We start from the raw sequence: 19,110 nt of genomic DNA, 5'->3' as shown, positions 1-19,110 counted from the left end.
CTGGGACAAAAATATGGTTGTAGAGAATAGGGAGTGTTTCCATAATGAGCTAGCTAGAAAAAGCAAAGGATCTATTGGTGGTATATGACTATGCCATACTCAGAGTAGACTCACTGAAATCAGCCTCTCCTGTGAAGGAGGGGCGCTGCGCAGAGAAAGAGAAAGCGCAGTGCCCCTTCAGCGACGCGTCTGTCCTGGCTTCTGCTTTAGCCCTGCGCAGCCTCTTTGGGCAGGGGGAGCCTTCATCCCGCTGCCCTGAAGAGGCTTGGCGCGGTTACCCCAGAGGCCAGAACAGCCACACGGTATCCCAGAAGCCAGATCCCTCTTTCTGTTCTGGCTTCTGGGGTTCAGAATAATTTTTTCTTGTTTTCCGCCTCCCAAAACTAGGTGCGCCCTATGGTCCAGTGCGCCCTATGGTGCGAAAAATACGGTACTTTACTCATGATAGATTTTTATCTCCAGAAAAAGTCTGTGCAATGCATCAAGGATAGCCCTGTCATACACTGACCTTTGTTATTGTGGGTGTGCCTTTCACTGATTACGTTAACACTCCACCCTGTAAAATTATTCTTGCTGTGATTGGTTATGTCAGTCTTTATATAACCTTCAAGTATTTTACTGGATGTGAGCCTGAATGTTTTAGGAATTGTGGACCTTCAGAGGCAGGAACTCTAGCCCAGAGTCCAAGAGTTCAGTGTCCTATTCAGTGTCCTGCGTGGCTGTCTGGCAACATCTAAAATATAACCAGAACAATCTGAGGCAGTTTCATCAACCCAAGAAGATGTCTGATGGGACGTAAGTACATTGTGTGCAATCTATATGCTTTGAATTAGGATGATGGTTAAATAAAATAACAAAGTGTGCCAGTTGCTTGACTTAATTCATATTGATTAAGCAAGCTTTATTACAGAAGTTCACAGAAATAAGATGGGAAGGGCAATTAACCTGATGTATTAAGTAATAAATCACGCGGGTGGCGCTGTGGGTAAAAGCCTCAGCGCCTAGGGCTTGCCGATCGAATGGTTGGCTGTTCGAATCCCCGCGGCGGGGTGCGCTCCCGTTGCTCGGTCCCAGCGCCTGCCAACCTAGCAGTTCGAAAGCACCCCCGGGTGCAAGTAGATAAATAGGGACCGCTTACTGGCGGGAAGGTAAACAGCGTTTCCGTGTGTTGCGCTGGCTTGCCAGATGCAGCTTTGTCACGCTGGCCACGTGATCTGGAAGTGTCTCCGGACAGCGCTGGCCCCCGGCCTCTTGAGTGAGATGGGCGCACAACCCTAGAGTCTGTCAAGACTGGCCCGTACGGGCAGGGGTACCTTTACCTTTACCTTTATTAAGTAATAAAAAGGCAGCATTTTGGCTTTTCTTCATTCAGAAATACTGTGGAAAATAGAACAGAAGTTTTGTATTGTGATTAGGAACAGAAATGAAAATTGGTGTAAAGAAGTTTCATTGGTTATAATAACTTTGAAGAAAAAGATTTGCAGTTGAGAAATGACATGAAACTAGATGTGTTGATGATGTTAAACTTAGCAAACCCAATTTGATAAATGATGGGAATAACTAGAAGATGGGCAAAATATCGGGCTGCATATAAATTAATTACTAAAGCAGAGTGCAGCACAGTACATACATATTAACTCTCTTTGGAACTGAATCAGTGGTCCTTATTATTTGTCAATTATTGATGTCTAAAACAGTTCAATTAGTGGAGGCCTATAACAGGCCAATTATGAGAAAATCACCCCTAAATTTTAAACATGGAATAGTCTACTAGGACAATCCTATGCATGCTTACTCAGAAGTAAGTACCACTGTTTCACTGGGGCTTTTCTCCAGGAAAGGTGTGCAAGAGATTCCACCAAAGAGATAATGTGAAAGACAGACACGTGAAAATTCAGCATTTCCAAGTTAGAAGAGATATTGTAAAATAACTAAGAGAAGTTGGGGGGGGGGACAGTTTTAGGAGCAGACTTGGGGAAATGAAAATAGGTGAACAGACTGGAAATTAAAGGTGTGGCCCTATGCCCAATTATCTGAAAGTAAGTTATGTTGATCAATCTGGGACTTCCATACTTAAGAACCCTAAAATGAGCTCTGTCATTGGAATGAAGCAGGATATAAAAGAAACTCATAAGCCATCCCTGTCAACCGCTTTCTGCTCTGAACTACTGGGACAAAAATATGGTTGTAGAGAATAGGGAGTGTTTCCATAATGAGCTAGCTAGAAAAAGCAAAGGATCTATTGGTGGTATATGACTATGCCATACTCAGAGTAGACTCACTGAAATCAGTGGACAAATTAGTCATGAATAGACCCACTGAAATGAATAGACAAGTCTGTCCCTCACTTCTGGCTGGAAGGACCACCAAATTGATTTCAGAATAATTTCCTGTGGTAGGATAACAAACTGAAAATCTGCCTGCATATTTCAAACTCCCCACCTCCTCTGTGTTCTTTGGTAGAAGTCTGCGCAGAAGAAAAGGTGCACATGAAATAGAACCCAAAACTGATCTGACTCGCTGGCGATTCAGCTCCGTGGAAGGGCGGCATAGATGGTACTACGTGGCAGACAGTGAAGAATGTGTCCGTGAACAGAATGCACTCGAGGCTTACACTTTAGGGCTGGACACTGTAAGTGGCTTAATGATAACAGATGGTACAACACGGAAAGGCTACAAAAGGAGCACAGGGCATGAGGACTGCTGGCTTGGCCCTGCCTAGCAGCAGTTTCCCAGGGGCTGGGTCATTTTTCTTTTGGCTTCTCATCTTCTGACACCTCAGTTAGGAGCACAGGAAGCTTGGTTATTGCAATCATAGAATTGTGGAAGGGATCATGAAGGTCATCTCCCCCAACCACCTGCCACTTGGTGCTGTACAACTGCAACTTGCTAATGTCAGGGTTGAATATGAAACCCTACTTGAAAAAAGGCAAGCCTGCAAGATGAATATGACAATCTGCAGGAAATACTGAAATACATAACTTGGTTATCACTTTCTACAAGGTAGCTGCTCTGTGCTTGATACCTAGAAAGCTGAGTGAGTTCATCTGCAAGCCAGAGTCAGTGTAGGGTTCTTACTTGTGGAAAGGGAGTTGGGCTACATGATCTTCTGGTCCCTTATATTCTATGGTTCTCTGATCTAAGAGCTCAGAGATGTTCTCTAGAAAGCCGCTTTCTTGCTCTCAATGATTATTCTCCAGTATCCTGATAATCATTTCCATGATGCACATATGATGCATTTGTATGAGGCACTTTATGTGTGTGAAAATACTGAGGCACATGCATTCTCTATGCAGTTTGTTTAGAGAAAGTCTCCTGGATCTCCGAACAGCTGTGATCTCTCACTGATGTGAAGCATTGTGAGATGTTTGCAGCTGTTGATTTCCCTTGCGGAATCATGGTGTGGTTGTAAAACTTTATTTTGGAATGGTCTCTCAGGAACAAACCATCCATTACATTAAACAGCTTTTTGTATTTAACATGACTGTTGTTCAACTACATGAGGACCCAGTCAGGATGGGGGTTGTGGTGGGTGGGAAGGAGAGAGTTTTGCCTTTCCCAGCCTGCTGGTGTCCCCAGGCACATACAAATAGCAGCTGGGGAGGGGGGGGGATTTTATTGAGACTACTGCTGAGAGGGGAAGTATTAAATGACACTTCCCCATCTGCCATGGTCCCTATCCTGACTACCTTTCTCTGCTATATTTATTTTCAAATGACCCAACAGTTGCATTATATGTAGCAGGATTATAACAGTATGCATACTTTGTACTGTAGCCAGCCTTTTTAATTTCTGTACTTTTCTCTTACTTCCCCCATTTTGTTTTACAGAGTAAGTTCTTTCCAGACTTGCCCAAAGCCCATACGGCCCAGGAAGCAGTCCAGAAAGCGATTAAATTCTTCTCTGGCCTGCAAGTGGAAGATGGCCATTGGGCTATGGAGTGCTCTGGTGTCGTCGCTCTTGGACCAGGTATAGGAACGCTAACAGACTTACCACAAATATATTAACGGGCCTCCCTGTGTATTTTCTATTTCTTTTTTTACCAGATAGGCTAGGCACAAATAGGTGGACATTTTGAGAAACCTCTGAAACTGCTTAAATCAGTTGTCTTTCTTTTGCCTGTACAAAGCTCTTCATCATAATAACATAGGAAGCTGTCTTATCCCACTGGCACATTTATCTCAACACTGAACTGGTAGCAACCCTCTGTGATTTCCCCAGCTCTATGCCCAGGATCCAACTTGGGATTTTCTGCAACAAAGCAGAAGCTATCACTCTTTCCAGTGAAGTCAGAATAATCTAGAATAATGGACCTGTAAGCCTTTCGTATGAAAGGAACAAAGAGCTCTCACCTTTCAGAAACAGCATGAGAACTGAAACACAGGCATCCACTGACATTTGCTATTCACTGAATTTTGTAGTGCAGGTCTCCAGTCACATAATGTGCAGAATGGCATATACTAGAGTAACAACAACAGCAGAAACAGCAATAATAGCTTTGCAAAATTTGTATATTGGGATGATGAATTTTCATGAGAACTAAAATAAAAATAAAAATCACAAACTGATGCGAAAAAGTGAACCAAACTTTGAAATGAAGTGAGAGAAGTGAGAGAAGCTGAATTCAGTTCAGTCCCTGCATGCAGAAGGTCCTAGGTTTGTCCTCTGGCATCACCTGACAGGATTGGGTAAGACCCCAGCAGTCTGAAGAAAATTCACTGAGCATCCTGCTGCCTGTTGTTCAATGGTTCACCACACAGGGGTTGTGCATACAGCTCCAGGCAATCACTGTAAGCAGCATCCAACATTGAATAGTCCAGAATGAAATCATGCACCTTCTAGTAAGGAGGCAGAAGTGATGATCTTTTGCCTAAACTTGCTAGATAATTAAATCTTGTTATGTTTGACCTTTTTCTTCTGTTTCAAGATAGGAAAAAAACACACACCACCTATCAGGGGTACAAAAGCACAAGTTACATTTCGATATCCAATCAGGTGGTATCCAAACAAATCAAACCAAAATTGAGATAGTCAAGTATTATACATTGTTATCTTTTTTGAAAAATCAAACAGGTTTTTTGATGTCATGCTATGCTGCCAAGATCTCACTGCCAGAAGAGGCGGAGAGAGAGCTCCTGCGTTACATCCTCTCAAAACAGCTTCCAGATGGTGGCTGGAGTTTGTGAGTAGTCCAAGGAGGGTGTGATGTTCTAATTCTGCATATATTTGTCTTGGGCTGGTCCATGATGCAATTCCCCCATGAAGGCTTCTTTAAATCACTTCTGCATTCTGCTGTCTTTTTACTGTGAGCAATACTCACCATGTGGACTGGGCAGCAGGGCAGATGACCAGAATCCCAGCTGGCCTCAGCATGTACTGAAGCTGCCCAGCTGTGGCAGAGAAAAATAGAATTGTGGCATGAGGGGTGGAGAGAGGCAACAGTAATGAAGATATGATTGTGACGTTAACATATGAGAGAGTGCTGGAGGTGAAATAGTTAAACAGGTCACCCAATCAGGACCCAGGGGGGTGGAGTCAGAGGGACTATAAAACCAGCTCTGGGAGGGGGGAAGGGGGGAGTTTGTTGGGAGTTGGGTGGTTGGTTGGAGTGGGAGTGAATTGGGCTAGAGTTTGTGGGTAGGTTGAGTTAGTGTAACGAAATAAGCTGAGTCAGGAATACTTAGGGGCTAGGAAGACAAGTAAATATCTGAGAGATGGTTTAGTGAGTAAGAGCAGGTAGCGGAAGTTATAGGTCTGGATAGGCACCCCATGAATGTAATTGACTGATACCGTTTATTAAACCACACGCTTGTTAAACTGCAATAAATAAACAAAAGTTTATGTTCCAATTTAACCCTGACTGGACTCAGGGTTGTACGAGGTAGAGCCTGGGTGGTGGCAGTGGGAAATATAGTGGTGGCACAGGGATCAATAGATGGTGAAACGTCCGGGGACCCTGTGTGATCACCACAATGATATCCGACATCACTCTTTCCTTTAAAAAGCACCATCTCTAGGAAGTATTACAATTGATAATGGTCTGGTGAGGCCAGGTTGCCTCCATCCAAATGTATCCTGTCAAACCAATAGCAAACCACAAAATGGTTCCGGGTTTGACTCAGCTTTGAATCTGAATTCAGAATCTGAATTCAGAATCTACATTCTCATTGACCAAGATCAGCTTTATTTATCTGGAATGGAATTTCAACTGGTATTCTGGCTGTATGAGTTGCTCTCATGCCCATGCTGTCTCCTGAAAAGAAACATTTCAAAGCACTACATGTCCTTCATTAAGGCATTACTTTTTTAAAAAAAAGGAAATAGAAAACAAAAGTAGGTATTCTGTGGTATCCCGGCTAATGGCTAGCTAACTGGGTATTCTTGGAGTACAGTGGTACCTCGGGTTAAGTACTTAATTCGTTCTGGAGGTCCGTTCTTAACCTGAAACTGTTCTTAACCTGAAGCACCACTTTAGCTAATGGGGCTTCCCACTGCTGCCACGCCACCGGAGCACAATTTCTGTTCTTATCCTGAAGCAAAGTTCTTAACCTGAAGCACTATTTCTGGGATGGCGGAGTCTGTAACCTGAAGCGTATGTAACCTGAAGTGTATGTAACCCGAGGTACCACTGTATTCTGACAAGTTCTCAGAGAAGTTTTTGAATTTAAGTTAATGCACCAGAAGAATGGAAACTAAACAATTCAAACAGCTTCTTAGACATCCAAACACTCTGGTGTACTTTCTAATGGCTCTTTGATCTCTCTTTATGGTAGCCATCTTACAGAACAGTCAACAGTATTTGGCACAACCTTTAGCTACATAGCTATGCGAATCCTTGGACTTGGGCCTGACCATCCAGATGTAGTGCGGGCTCGGATAAATCTCCATAAGAAAGGTAAGGCAGAAATCTCTGGCAGGGCTGGATCAATCCATTTTGCTTGAGCGTAGTACCCAGGCAAAACTTGGGGGTCCTGGTGTTGTACAGTTATTTGGGAGCACCTCTCTATTCTGTCTCTTTTCCTTCCTTCCTTCCTTCCTTCCTTCCTTCCTTCCTTCCTTCCTTCCTTCCTTTGTGGGTCCTTTTAGAAATCTCCATAGATTGGCACATTGACACCACTTCTATGATCAAACAGAAGATGCTGGTCATATCTTCCCTCCTGTTTTTTTTCTCCTCCAAAATTTATATTGGGAACTCTTGGGAGGGTCTGGACACGGGCCCTTTTGTGCCACTCCGTAAAGCACAAATGCAGTGATAAAATATTATTTAATAAATACAAAGAATGAGGTGAGTTATAGCCTTTTTATTGCAGTAGCATTCATACATAGGGTTTAATGGCACAGTGGGAGGTGAAGTTCAAGTTCAAGTTCAAGTTTTATTGCGGCAAAAGCCAGTGACACTAAACACCACAAGATCAAACAAAAAGAAATCAACAACAACATCAGAAAAGAAAAGAAAAAGGAAAAAAAAAAAAGATTACACAAGGGAACTTCGCAGTGTGCCATTCAACAGATTTGAGATTTACGCTTCCTGATTACTAAAGTGCAAAATTTGGCCACCTCATATGATATTGAGCTTGAGGAATCTTCCAGAAGGTATTTTCGTAGAATTTCGGGGGAGGATTCCAAATAATGTTGTAGGGGTATAAATTTTGATAAAAGCGGCAAAATAAGTTGAACTCGTTCTTCACTGTAAAATTCGCAAAATAGAAGGATGCGTGTGACAGATTCTACCTTATCAGACATACAGGGGCAGAGACGCGCATGCATTGGTACCCACGTGAATTTGCCGTACAGCACTGCTGAGGGCATTGTCTCAAAACGGGCTCTCGAGAAAGCCCATCTATAAGCTTCGTTAGTGATGTTAGTTAAGTAAGGGGCAGCTGCAAAATTAGGCCAAGCTTTTAAGCATCTATACGTCTCCGGGAGTAGGGCGTCTTCTTGTTGTAATTCGACATCGTAAAGTCTCTTTTGCCTTGTTCGGAGTTTCAATAAAAAGATTTTCAGGGTTTAGGCCAATTTGTTTGATCTTATTAGTTATTTGCATAAGCCAAGGAGGATAGGGAGCTGCGGCCAGGAAGCAAGGTAACAGTCCCTTAGGATTGTAATGGATTTTCAGCCAGAGGGATATTGCTTGCTCCCAGACTTTTAATACCACTCTGGGCAGTCCTGCCTCTTGCCTTAAGACTGCATTAGTTGTACACTTTGGGGTAGCAAATAATGATCTTAAGAATTTTGATTGTACTGTTTCAAGGGTCTTAAGGTTGGCAGAGGGGCTAATTTGAGAGCCATACAGGAGTTGGGCTAAAGATTTTGCCTGAAAAACTTTTAGGGCCATCGGGAGGAAGCCAGCTCCTTTCCTTCTGAATAATCTAAGGATGGCATTTGCACTTCTTCCTGCTGATATAGCTGATGTGGTCAGGTGTGTTGACAATTTGGCATTATAAGAGAAAGTAATGCCTAAGTATTGGAAGGTCTTAGTCTGTTCAATGGCGTTTCCCTTTACGCTCCAATTATCTTTCCTGAAGGAGCGGTTAAAATGTACAATTTTGGTTTTGGCAAAGTTAATTGTTAACAGTTCAGTGTTACATTGGTCACTAAACTTTCCTAAGGCACGTTTCAGACCCACTTTGGTTTGAGAGAGAAGAACAGTGTCATCCGCATACATTAAAACTGGTACTTTTCTGCCGTTAGAGAACACGGGGGGGGGGGGGGTTCCGATTTCACGGCAACATGTGACCAGGGAGTTAACATAGATGTTAAATAAAAATGGGGCTAATAGGCATCCTTGTCTAACTCCCCTTTGGACCGGGATTTCTCTAGAGAGTCTGCCGTCCTGTGCGAGTCTTATCTGGAGGGTATTGTTCTCATGAAGCTTAATCATCATAAGTAATAACCTTCTGTTAATACCCATATTGGCCAATTTGGCCCAGAGCCTACCCCTGGATACAGAATCAAATGCTGCCTTTAGGTCCACAAAGGCCGCATACAATGACTTTTTCCAATGTTTCACATACTTATAAACAAAATAATCTAACACTAAGCAGTGATCTATGGTAGAACGTCCAGATGTAAACCCTGCTTGTTCAGTTTCTAGCAAGTTATTATGATCTAACCATTCACATAATTTTAGGCATAGATGTTTTGTATAAAGTTTGCAGATCACATTCAGAAGACTAATTGGTCTATAATTAGATGGGTCAGAGGGGTTGCCCTTTTTAAATATAGGAACAATTATAGCCAGTCCCCAATCTTTAGGGATTTCAGTTGTCTTATCTATATATGAAAATAGATTTGCAAGAACCGGGGCCCACCAGTTTATTTGTGCTTTCAGAAGTTCAGTGACAATGAAATCACTTCCTGGGGCTTTGCCAGATTTCATTTGTAGAATTAACGAAGTGATCTCAGTTTCAGATGTTGGGGGCCATGGTGTATCATTATCTAAAGGGATGTTAAGCAGCGCAGAAGGACAATGTTCCCTAAACAGCACTTTATAGTGCTCTTCCCATGAGTTTGCAGGGATTATTGTGCCCTCGTTAGGAGTTTTGGTTTGACTGGAGATAATTTTCCAGAAGTTGGTATTGTCTTTTTCTATTGACGCTTTTATGAGGGCCTGCCAGATGAGAGAATCTGCGGTTCTTTTTTTGGTTTTTAGTAACTCTTTGTAGTTCTTTTTTTTTAAGTTGTAACTCTAATTTAGTGATAGGGTTAGGATTTTGCTGGAAGACCTTAAAGCATTCCCTGAGTATAAGTTTTGCCTGGATGCATTCGCGGTCAAACCATTTTTTTGTTGGTAGGGGACTCATTGTGGTTAGGTCTCCTGAGTCTTGACAATAACGGTTGGAGTTTTCGGATTAAAGTGTTATAATGGTCAATTGGGGAGGTCTCTTCAGTGTCGTTGGAGGTCAGATCAGCCCAGAGGAGTTGACCTTCCATTGATTGTGTCCAAATGCTAAAATTGTTATTAACATAAGGGGACCATTTAATTCTGGATCTGCCTATTTGTTGTAGAACATTAGGATCAGGTGTCTGTGGGGCGAGCCCACATCTAGAGGGTTCCCAAAATTCAGTCCTTTTAAGATTTAGGGGTAGATGGTCACTTTCGGTTCTTATATCTACAGTAAATTCAATATATTCATCAAAGAGTTCTTGGGAGACAAGGATGTAGTCAATAACAGAATGCCTTAAGCCTGACCAATAAGTAAATTGGCCAGGGCAGTCTCCCGAGGAGAGGCCGTTTAAAATAACAAGGTTTAATCTAAGTGCCATTAGAAAAAGACATGTACCAGCAAAATTGGTAACTGGGTCAAGTGAATGACGCCTGAATAGGGGCCAATGTTCATCATTAGCATTTAGGGGACCCGTTCCACTTTCGTTGATTAGCTGTTCATCTGAGTGGCCTAGCCTTGCATTAAAGTCCCCACCAATAATTAAGGAGGCAGAGGGAAACTTATTTGAGACAAGGAGAATGCAGTCTTCCAGTTCGTTCCAGATGTTTTTAAGATCAGTTTGTTTCATAAGTGGGTGAATGTAAACATTGATGCATATGATCTTAAAGTGGGTAGAGAATATTTTAACAGCCAAAATCCATTTTTTATCGATTTTCAATTGGATAGGGGAGGTTCCTAGATCTGTCGATACGAAGGTGCTCAGACCTCCCGCCGGTCTTCCGCCTTTTGGGCCGATTGAGGCACAGGAATGGAAAGCAAAATAATTGTGTAGTTCAAAAGGATTTTGCATCCAGGTTTCTTGGAGCAGGATGATCTTGAACTGTGATATGTAGGTTAGAACGTCTTTGTCCATTGTTTTCGATTGCCATCCAGCAACGTTCCAGGATAGTAGTAGAGGTGAGAGTCATTTTGTCTCTTCAATAGCATCTAGGGCTTTCCCGGGGTGGTGTAAGATGCATCCATTGGATGGTGAAGTCTCCGGTAATGTGATTAGGGGCGCCACAGAGATTTCGGCGTGGATTTCAGTTGGGCAGAGTAGGGGTGTGTGTTCTGACGTGACCTGAGGAGATTCATATCCCATTTTTCGCTCCAAGTTAGGTGGAGTATTTGCCTCTTTTGTGGGTGCTAGGTCTTCAGAGTTGCGGAGATAGAGTAATAACTCATCTAGTCTGTCCGTTATCTCTGTTTGTTCGGCTTTTGGCAGATGGGAGAAGGAAACAAGTAACTCCTGCTCCATCGAATTCTCTAGATGAGTAGCCTTTGATAGGAGGGGCATGGGGGTCTCTGTCCAACTAATTAAGTCTGAGGGTGGAGAGGTAGAGCTCGTAGTAGGTGGGGTGCCCTCATTTTTAATTGCTTTCCTTTTAGCTGGAGAGTAGGGTATAAGAGGGCAAATCTTAGTGTTGATAAAAACTCTTGTAATAAAAATTCCATAATTAGTCAGGTAGCTTTGTAGGGACATCATATAAGTTGGAAACTTTTTAGATTCGAAGGTGAGCAGTATCCTCTGCATGTGTGGCTTGCTGTAAATGTGGACAGTGGATTTCAGATCGATGGAAAGGGGATTTACGCCCAAAAGCTCAGCTAGATGCCTTCTTGCGACATGTATAGACGACCAGTTAACAACCTGACCTTTGAAGGGGAGGATAATTAAACAAAGTCTAGTGGCTTGTAGTGAGAGATTGTAGGAAGATATGGTGTGTAAATCTTCCATAGTTTGTTCATTTTCAAATTTGCAGCCAGTATGCGAAGTTGAGCGCAGTAGGTCAGGTACTCTAGGTGTTGGTTCGGCCCTATCCTCCGGTGAAGCATCTACGGGGCTGACATTAACTTTTGGGGATACAAAGGATATAATCTTCTCTAAGGAGCCTTTGATGTCTCTTATGCATTTAAAGATATAGTACAAGGTTTTAGCCACTAGGTCTAACGTGGTAGAGTGTTCCAGTAGTAATTCAGAGAGATGGTTTTCTTGTTCTCTGATGCAGTCTTCCGCCTGAATGGGCATAGTCAGAACTTTTTTGGGACCTTTTGGTCTCGTGATGGTGTTGTTTAAGGGGTTAGTGGGTTGTTTAGCGGATAGTTCCTTCGGTGTCGTTTCCTTATCTATTATCTCTGCTAATGGAGAGAAGCTATTCGAGGTCGGAATATTAAAAGTATCCATTGTTCTTCCATTAAAGAATTTGCTGATTTTGGTTTGCTTGGTGAGGGGCAAACATGCCATTTCCTCTAAGTCCTCAGATTCTCTGCAGCATTTTCCAGCCCCCCTCCTCGCATCAGCAGGGCTGTCTAATTGCTGAGTCATCTCTCCCTTTACCTCGCTCTTCTATCTTCCCTAGGTTTTTCAAAGAGTCGAGGGAGTATTTTCCTTGAAAGTATCCTATTCAAGGAGGAGTAGTGTGCCAAAGGTTATTGGCATAACACTAAATTATGCTCCGTCTGTGCCTCCAAACTTGTGGAGGGAACAGCCCATGAGTCTTCCTGTAAACTCTTCACAATGTGATAAGATAGTCAATTCAGCTTTAAACTTCCAAGAAGAGTCAGGAATACAAAGCGTGGGATAGAATGCGGTGAGGTGCTTAAATTTATCTGAGCTCAGTGTTCATTAAAATAGTCTTTAAAAGGAGTAAAAGAAAATAAAAAGATAAAATCAACGGGCTCACATTAGTAGAGTGCTGGTCGCCATCATACCGGAAGTAGTATCCATCCCCTGGGAGGTGAAGTACAGTGGTACCTCGGTCAAAACAAAAAAAAAAATTCCTTCCAGTAGCACCTTAAAGACCAACTAAGTTAGTTCTTGGTGTGAGCTTTCGTGTGCATGCACACTTCTTCAGATACACTGTGGGATACGTGGATTGTAGAGGGTTCTTAATTCTAAGACCCTTGGGTATAATGTCCAGGTTCTTGCATTTAGTAAGAAAGAAGATATCAGTCTGTACCTGTGCAAGTTTCTTGGTGAGGTTGATGGACTTCCATTTCATGCGGCTCAATGTGGTGCCTTCCATAGTTCCAGTTACAGATAGGTAGCCGTGTTGGTCTGCCATAGTCAAAACAAAAATTTTTTTCCTTCCAGTAGCACCTTAAAGACCAACTAAGTTAGTTCTTGGTGTGAGCTTTCGTGTGCATGCACACTTCTTCAGATACACTGTATATCTGAAGAAGTGTATCTGAAGAAGTGTATCTGAAGAACTGTGCATGCACACGAAAGCTCACACCAAGAACTAACTTAGTTGGTCTTTAAGGTGCTACTGGAAGGAAAATTTTTTTTTGTTTTGACTATGGCAGACCAACACGGCTACCTATCTGTAAGTGGTACCTCGGGTTAAGTTTATATTTTTTTGATGTTAACCGACCCCTAAATATTTTACTTTTTTATCTTTAATTCTGTTATTTGTTCAAGTTCATTTTTATTTTGTTCTGTCATATTTTTAACCAGCATTTTTGATTTTCCTTTATTTAACTTAAAACCTGCCACTTGGCCAAATTCATTCAATTTCTCTAATACTTTTGGTACCGATTCCAAAGGATTTTCTACTGTTAATACTAAATCATCTGCAAATGCCTTAAGTTTGTATGACCTAGTTCCAATTGTGATGACTTTGATTTCTTCATCTGTTCTTATCTTTCTCAACAAAGTCTCTAACACCAGAATAAATAACAGGGGTGACAATGGACACCCCTGTCTTGTTCCCTTTGTTATATTACATTTTTCAGTAACTGTATTGTTTACTATTAATTTAGCCTGTTGCTCAGAATAAATTGCCTCAATACCCTTAGCAAAGACCTGTCCAAAATTCATTATTTCAATTACTTTTTTCATATATGTCCATGATATATTATCAAAAGCTTTCTCTGCATCAATAAAAATCAAAGCTGCTTGCTTATCAGTTCTAACTTCTAGATATTCAATCACATCAATAATGTTCCGTAAATTATCTTTCATATATCCACCTGGTAAAAAACCGGCCTGATCTCCATGAATTCATGGGTGCAATTCAGGATGGTACTTTCTGTCAGTTTCCCAACCTTCTATAAGTCTTACTTGTGAGGCTCCTCTAGTATAACAGACCAGGGGATCAGCTCACCCATCCGACTGGTTTGGGATTCTTCTCTTTCAAGAAGATCTCTCCCCTTCTTACTGAATTGAGAATCCAAATAATATGTCCTCTCACATGTGCTGTTCCCAATTCAGCTTCCCAGTTTTCTCTTGTCTATATACTCTTAAAATACACTAATCACTGTCTCTCAAACTAAGTTCAGAGACTTTTTTCTGATTACAGAGTGGATTTAACACATAGCTCAGGACCTATACAACTATCCAGCTGAATGCCAGAACGCCAATTCCTTAACTGCTTTTTTCTCGTGCCTACGCCGAGTGCTGTCACCACCTCCCTCTGGCTACCTGTACCCACAACCAATCAAAAGGAGGCTGCAGCACAGCACTCTAGTGGAATTCTGAGGCACTGCATCACTACACTCTAAACAAGTTGAGCTTTCAATCTCACAAGGCTATAAACATATCTCGGTTTTCACTGAAGTTTTCTTTGACTTTGCCCCTTCAGTCTATGGAAACAAAGACTTTGTTAATTCTCTTTCCAGGTGGTGCTCTTGGAATCCCTCATCTGGGCAAAGTTTGGCTGGCTACTATGAATTTGTACAGCTGGGAGGGAATGAATACACTGTTTCCTGAGCTATGGTATGTGTCCTAAAGTTTACTCATCCCCAACCCACCCTGCCGATCATGAATTGCCAAAGTAAGGTCTCTGCTGCAACAGTATTACACAGTAGGCGGATCCTTCACTAAATAGCAATGACTTGGAAATGGAGACATCCATATTAATCTTCACTACTTCATGTCTGTTTGTGACAGAACCTGTTCCTCACAGGATTTCATGTAGAGGTTACTCAGATGAAGAACATCTACTCATGAGTCAGAGTGAGGTATGGCTGGTTGCCATACCTCTGCCTGATTGGTGAGCAGACACATGTCATGGATGTGGCATATGCTGCATGTTAAGGAGCAAAAACTGCAAGCCGCAAATGGAGCTCAAACTGCAGCCCATAGGCCTGGGAAATGATTTTAATGATTTAAGGACTGCTTTAAGCAGTGCTTTCCCCCCTAAAAAATTGTTTAGGGGTACTCTCATTTTCTGACTCATATTAAAATACTGCCCCTCAATGAGGCGAAACTTAGATTCACAAAATGTTTAGATGTATGTGCACCCCTGCATACCCCCAGAAAAGAAGCACTGGTTTTAAGAAAGAAGTAACCAGAAGCTTGCAGAAGATACTAGGTTTCAGGAACTACGTGTGTAAAGAAATGCTGAGACCATTTGGTCTCTGTGACCAGTGAATTCTTGTCTATCACGTTTTTTGTTTTTTGTTTTGGTAATAGGGTATAACAGGGTTTCAATCTGTATATATAAGAGACTATGGACTCAGCTATACAGCTGCAAATAAAAGTTTTAAGTGTGTTTTAAGAGCAATATATAATGTGACACAAGATGGCGATGGTGAGCCTTATGGAAAATTCAAGGTATTTTTTAAAAGCATTTTCAGAACATTTTTTATATGTGTGTAGATTCTACCTATATAATAGTTTGCTCATGTGCAACCATCTCTCTGCCTTTTTGATGTGCTTGGGATTACAAAACACAGCTACAAAGATGTTTGGTGCACATTATGCCAATGTGCACATCATGGCAATACTGCAATGGTCCCTCCACACTTCATTTCCAAGCTCAGAGTGCAGGCACTCTCAGAGGTCCAAAGAGGCCTGGGCCGCTTCCAGGTTTTGAGATCCCTAGCTATGATAAAATGAAGATAAAAACAACAATACTGGAAAGCAAAATAAGGCACAAAAAATATAGTGGATTGTTTTGTTTGTTGTTATGTTATGCTTTTTTGTCTTTTTATACCGTAAACTGCCCTGTGATCCTTGGATGAAGGGCAATATAATCTGCTTTTAGTGTTACCACTACATCCAGGATTCCTGTCATTGTCTTCCATGAACCTGTTTCTTCCTTGTTTCTGAAATAGGCTGTTTCCTACATGGCTGCCGGGACATCCCTCAACATACTGGTGTCACACTCGCCATATCACCCTCGTGATGAGCTACTGCTATGCCACTCGCCTGACTGTAGAAGAAGATGAATTGATCCAGAGTCTAAGACAGGCAAGGCAACATTCTCCAAACATCCCACCATCCTTAGTCAAAGTGGGACCCTCATACTGCCTTGGATCTGCACTTGGGGGATTGCTTGCTTGTATCTGACAGGGAGAAGGCTGAGCTGGGTGTCCTTTTTCCGTTTAAGGCAGAAGCCGAGCTCAGAGCATTGGTGTTTCAAAATGCCATGTTTTTGTTTTAATTTATTTTAATGGCTCTGTGCTTCGTGCTCCACAGATAATTGCTTTAGACCTTTGCCTCTTCTCCTAAAAACTGGCAGACAACACCCATGTTGCCTCCTCCATCACAGTACCGTAATACCAGACTCCCCCTTTTTGATGCATCTTTTTCTTTCTTTCTCCCTTTCTTTTTGGGTGGTAAAAGGTGTTTTCTCCACCCCTCTTCAGAATTACTGAAAAACAAATTAATGAAGAACTGTTGAACCATTAATCTATGGAGTACCCTCCTCTAATGTTTAATTCATTAATTCATTAAAATATTATTTATTATAACATACCTCTTTTCATATAAGTATCAAAATGGTGATGAAGTGGACTATGAAAGCTGATGCCATACCACAGGGAGGGGTGGGCTCCCTTCCTAGCACAAAGCACTGCGTTATGTGGGTACAGAGCAGATTTTGCCACACTAACATGAATTTTCTGGGTTTTTTAAAACTCTGAAATGACAGTTGTCAAGTACACTAATATCCTGCTTCTTCTTTACTAAGAAAGTTATTTCACTTCATGGTTTCCTTCTAGGAGATTTATGTGGAGGACTTCTCCACCATTGATTGGCCAGCCCAGAGGAACAATATTTATGAAGCCGATTTGCAAGCTGCACACAGCTGGATGCTGAATGCTGCTTTTGGTGAGTGATGTAGGATTTGGCAAGTCTTATTCCAGGAATTCGGGTCTTCAACGTAGGTTTTCTAGGGTTTACTTGGCACAGAGAAAGAGAGGAAGAGACTTCTGTTGGTATAGACAAACACATTTTCTGAGGAATAAGACGTGGATGTTTTGCATGTCCTTGGCCCAGACATATATCCATGGAAACATACAACATCTTCCAGGTTTCATATTATCACAGCTTGTTAGCTGGAAGCAAACAGTCAGCTCTGACAACAAACACAATACAAACCTTTGTAGCAAATACAAGTAAGAGCCTTGCTTTGTGAGCAAGAAGCCTGAACCATGCTATGGACATACGCCATGGAATTATGGATTTTGTTGTTTCATAAACATTCATGGTGATCATCACTGTGGTTTTGCCTGTCAGACTACAGGGTAGTTCGGGACAAACAATAGTAGAAAGGTTTTGAGAAGGGGATCTGCAAAATGTTCATGGAAGTGTGGGCGGGGTTTACCACAGATGGAAGGCATGGCATTTTGGGTTTTTCCTCTGTGTTAAAAAAATTGATTTTTTATTTTTTTAAAAAATCTTTAACTGTTGAAAGCTAAATTGCGTTTGTCTTGGCAGACTCTGGCTGGTATCTGCCATTTTCATCTACAGAGAATGTCCTGAATTCTGGGGGATATGTCAGCTGCCACAGTAACCACCATTGGTGGGCACAATTTTGGTGTGGTAGCAGCTGTTCTCCTTTTCCCACTGAATTCTGGGGGAAAGAAAATGGTCAGCCTGCAGCTGCTGAGAATTCCGCTTACCCTTTAAATGGGTAACAAGATGGCCAATCACAAATCTGCTAAGTGGTGTCACTTGGGTCCACACATGAAAGAGGGTGTCCCATTAAAGGGATCCACAAGGAGTTGCTTCTGTCTGAACATCCAGGCGGGGGTTAGGGTTATAGCACTCATTGACCAGGGACCCTTTGGGGGGTACCCCAATTTGGTGTAGGTCATAGTATTGGGTTGGTTGACCTTTGAAAAACTTCCAGTCGGTAGGTTGGACTTCAAATGATATACCCAATGCCTATGGCTAACATTCACATCTGTAATCAATAAAGTTGTGGCCTATTTGACCCATTTTACATTTACTCTCTTTGTCCTGTCTGGTTATTTCACTGTAATGGAGGCAATGGGCTCATTCATGGTGACTTGGCATGCAAGCTCCTCACTTTTAGAAAGGCAAAGGGAAAAAACCAAATGACCCTAAACCACTGGTTCCCACTCCCTGGTAAACCCCTTTTTCATATCCATGTTACTTTTGCAGATTCCCCCCGAAATCATCTTTGAAATTTGGGGGCTGAAATCCTGCCTCTATTTTGAGCCAAAATATCTTTTGGAAGCAAGTGCCATTGAATTCAATGGCGCCTTCTTCCAGGTAATTGCATGGAGGATTGCAGCCCAAAACACACGAGGAAGATAGAACCACATTAACATGATTGTGATGTTCATAGTGTCTCTCTTATTCCTTCTGCAGCTACCTTAAATTTGTATGAAAGATACCATTTCACCAGTTTCAGAAAGCAAGCCATCGCAGAAATGTATGAGCAGATAAAGGCTGATGACATATTCTCAAATGCCACCAATTCTAGTCCGGTAGGTCCTTTGTGAATGTATTTCAGAAATAATTGTATCGGGACCAAATTACTTTTGATGGCAGCATATGTTCCTTCTCCTGAGGAAGATTTCCCCCAGAAACCAGTATACTTCCAAAGGTAGAGCTATGGTTGTGGCAATCTTGTTCTGCCCACTTGAATGAGTTTCTGTGTTTGGCTGGTGACATGCAGAGACATAGCCATGTGGCAGATGAGTGTGCTAAGCATGGAGGTATAGTGGAGGAGAATTTCTGACTGGAATGATATCTCTTTTGTCCTGTAGATTTGTAAAGCGTTTCATGTGCTAATAAGACGGCATGTTGATGGAGCCAATTCTCCAGCTTTTCAAGAACATATCTCCAGAATTTATGACTACCTTTGGTAAGGCTGGCATATTTATTCCACCCATCTTTGTAGTGTCCTGAACATGGTCTTGCATAAGTGTGGTTTTGCAGACCTTGATCTTTCGTCAAAAAAGGATCAACCAGACTAGAAAACGAACT

General features: G+C 42.0%; 1 protein-coding gene across 1 annotated transcript; it reads left to right on the top strand.

Moving 5' to 3' along the window:
* Positions 1-746: 746 nt before the first annotated feature.
* On the top strand, positions 747-18,992 carry LOC310765267 (lanosterol synthase-like; the record flags this gene model as incomplete). Its single annotated transcript, XM_083620042.1, has 10 exons — positions 747-795; positions 2,464-2,632; positions 3,831-3,969; positions 5,074-5,182; positions 6,774-6,895; positions 14,544-14,640; positions 15,984-16,119; positions 16,872-16,980; positions 18,490-18,608; positions 18,891-18,992. Exons 1-10 carry the CDS (start codon positions 782-784, stop codon positions 18,990-18,992), a joined length of 1,116 nt encoding a protein of 371 aa, XP_083476168.1. The 5' UTR covers positions 747-781.
* Between the last annotated feature and the right edge of the window lie 118 nt (positions 18,993-19,110).

The sequence above is a fragment of the Podarcis filfolensis genome (assembly GCF_964270895.1).
Source record: "Podarcis filfolensis genome assembly, chromosome: 6".
In the NCBI taxonomy this organism is placed as follows: Eukaryota; Metazoa; Chordata; class Lepidosauria; order Squamata; family Lacertidae; genus Podarcis; species Podarcis filfolensis.
Note: the sequence above shows the minus strand (reverse complement) of the source record. Positions and strands in the feature narration are given on the sequence as shown.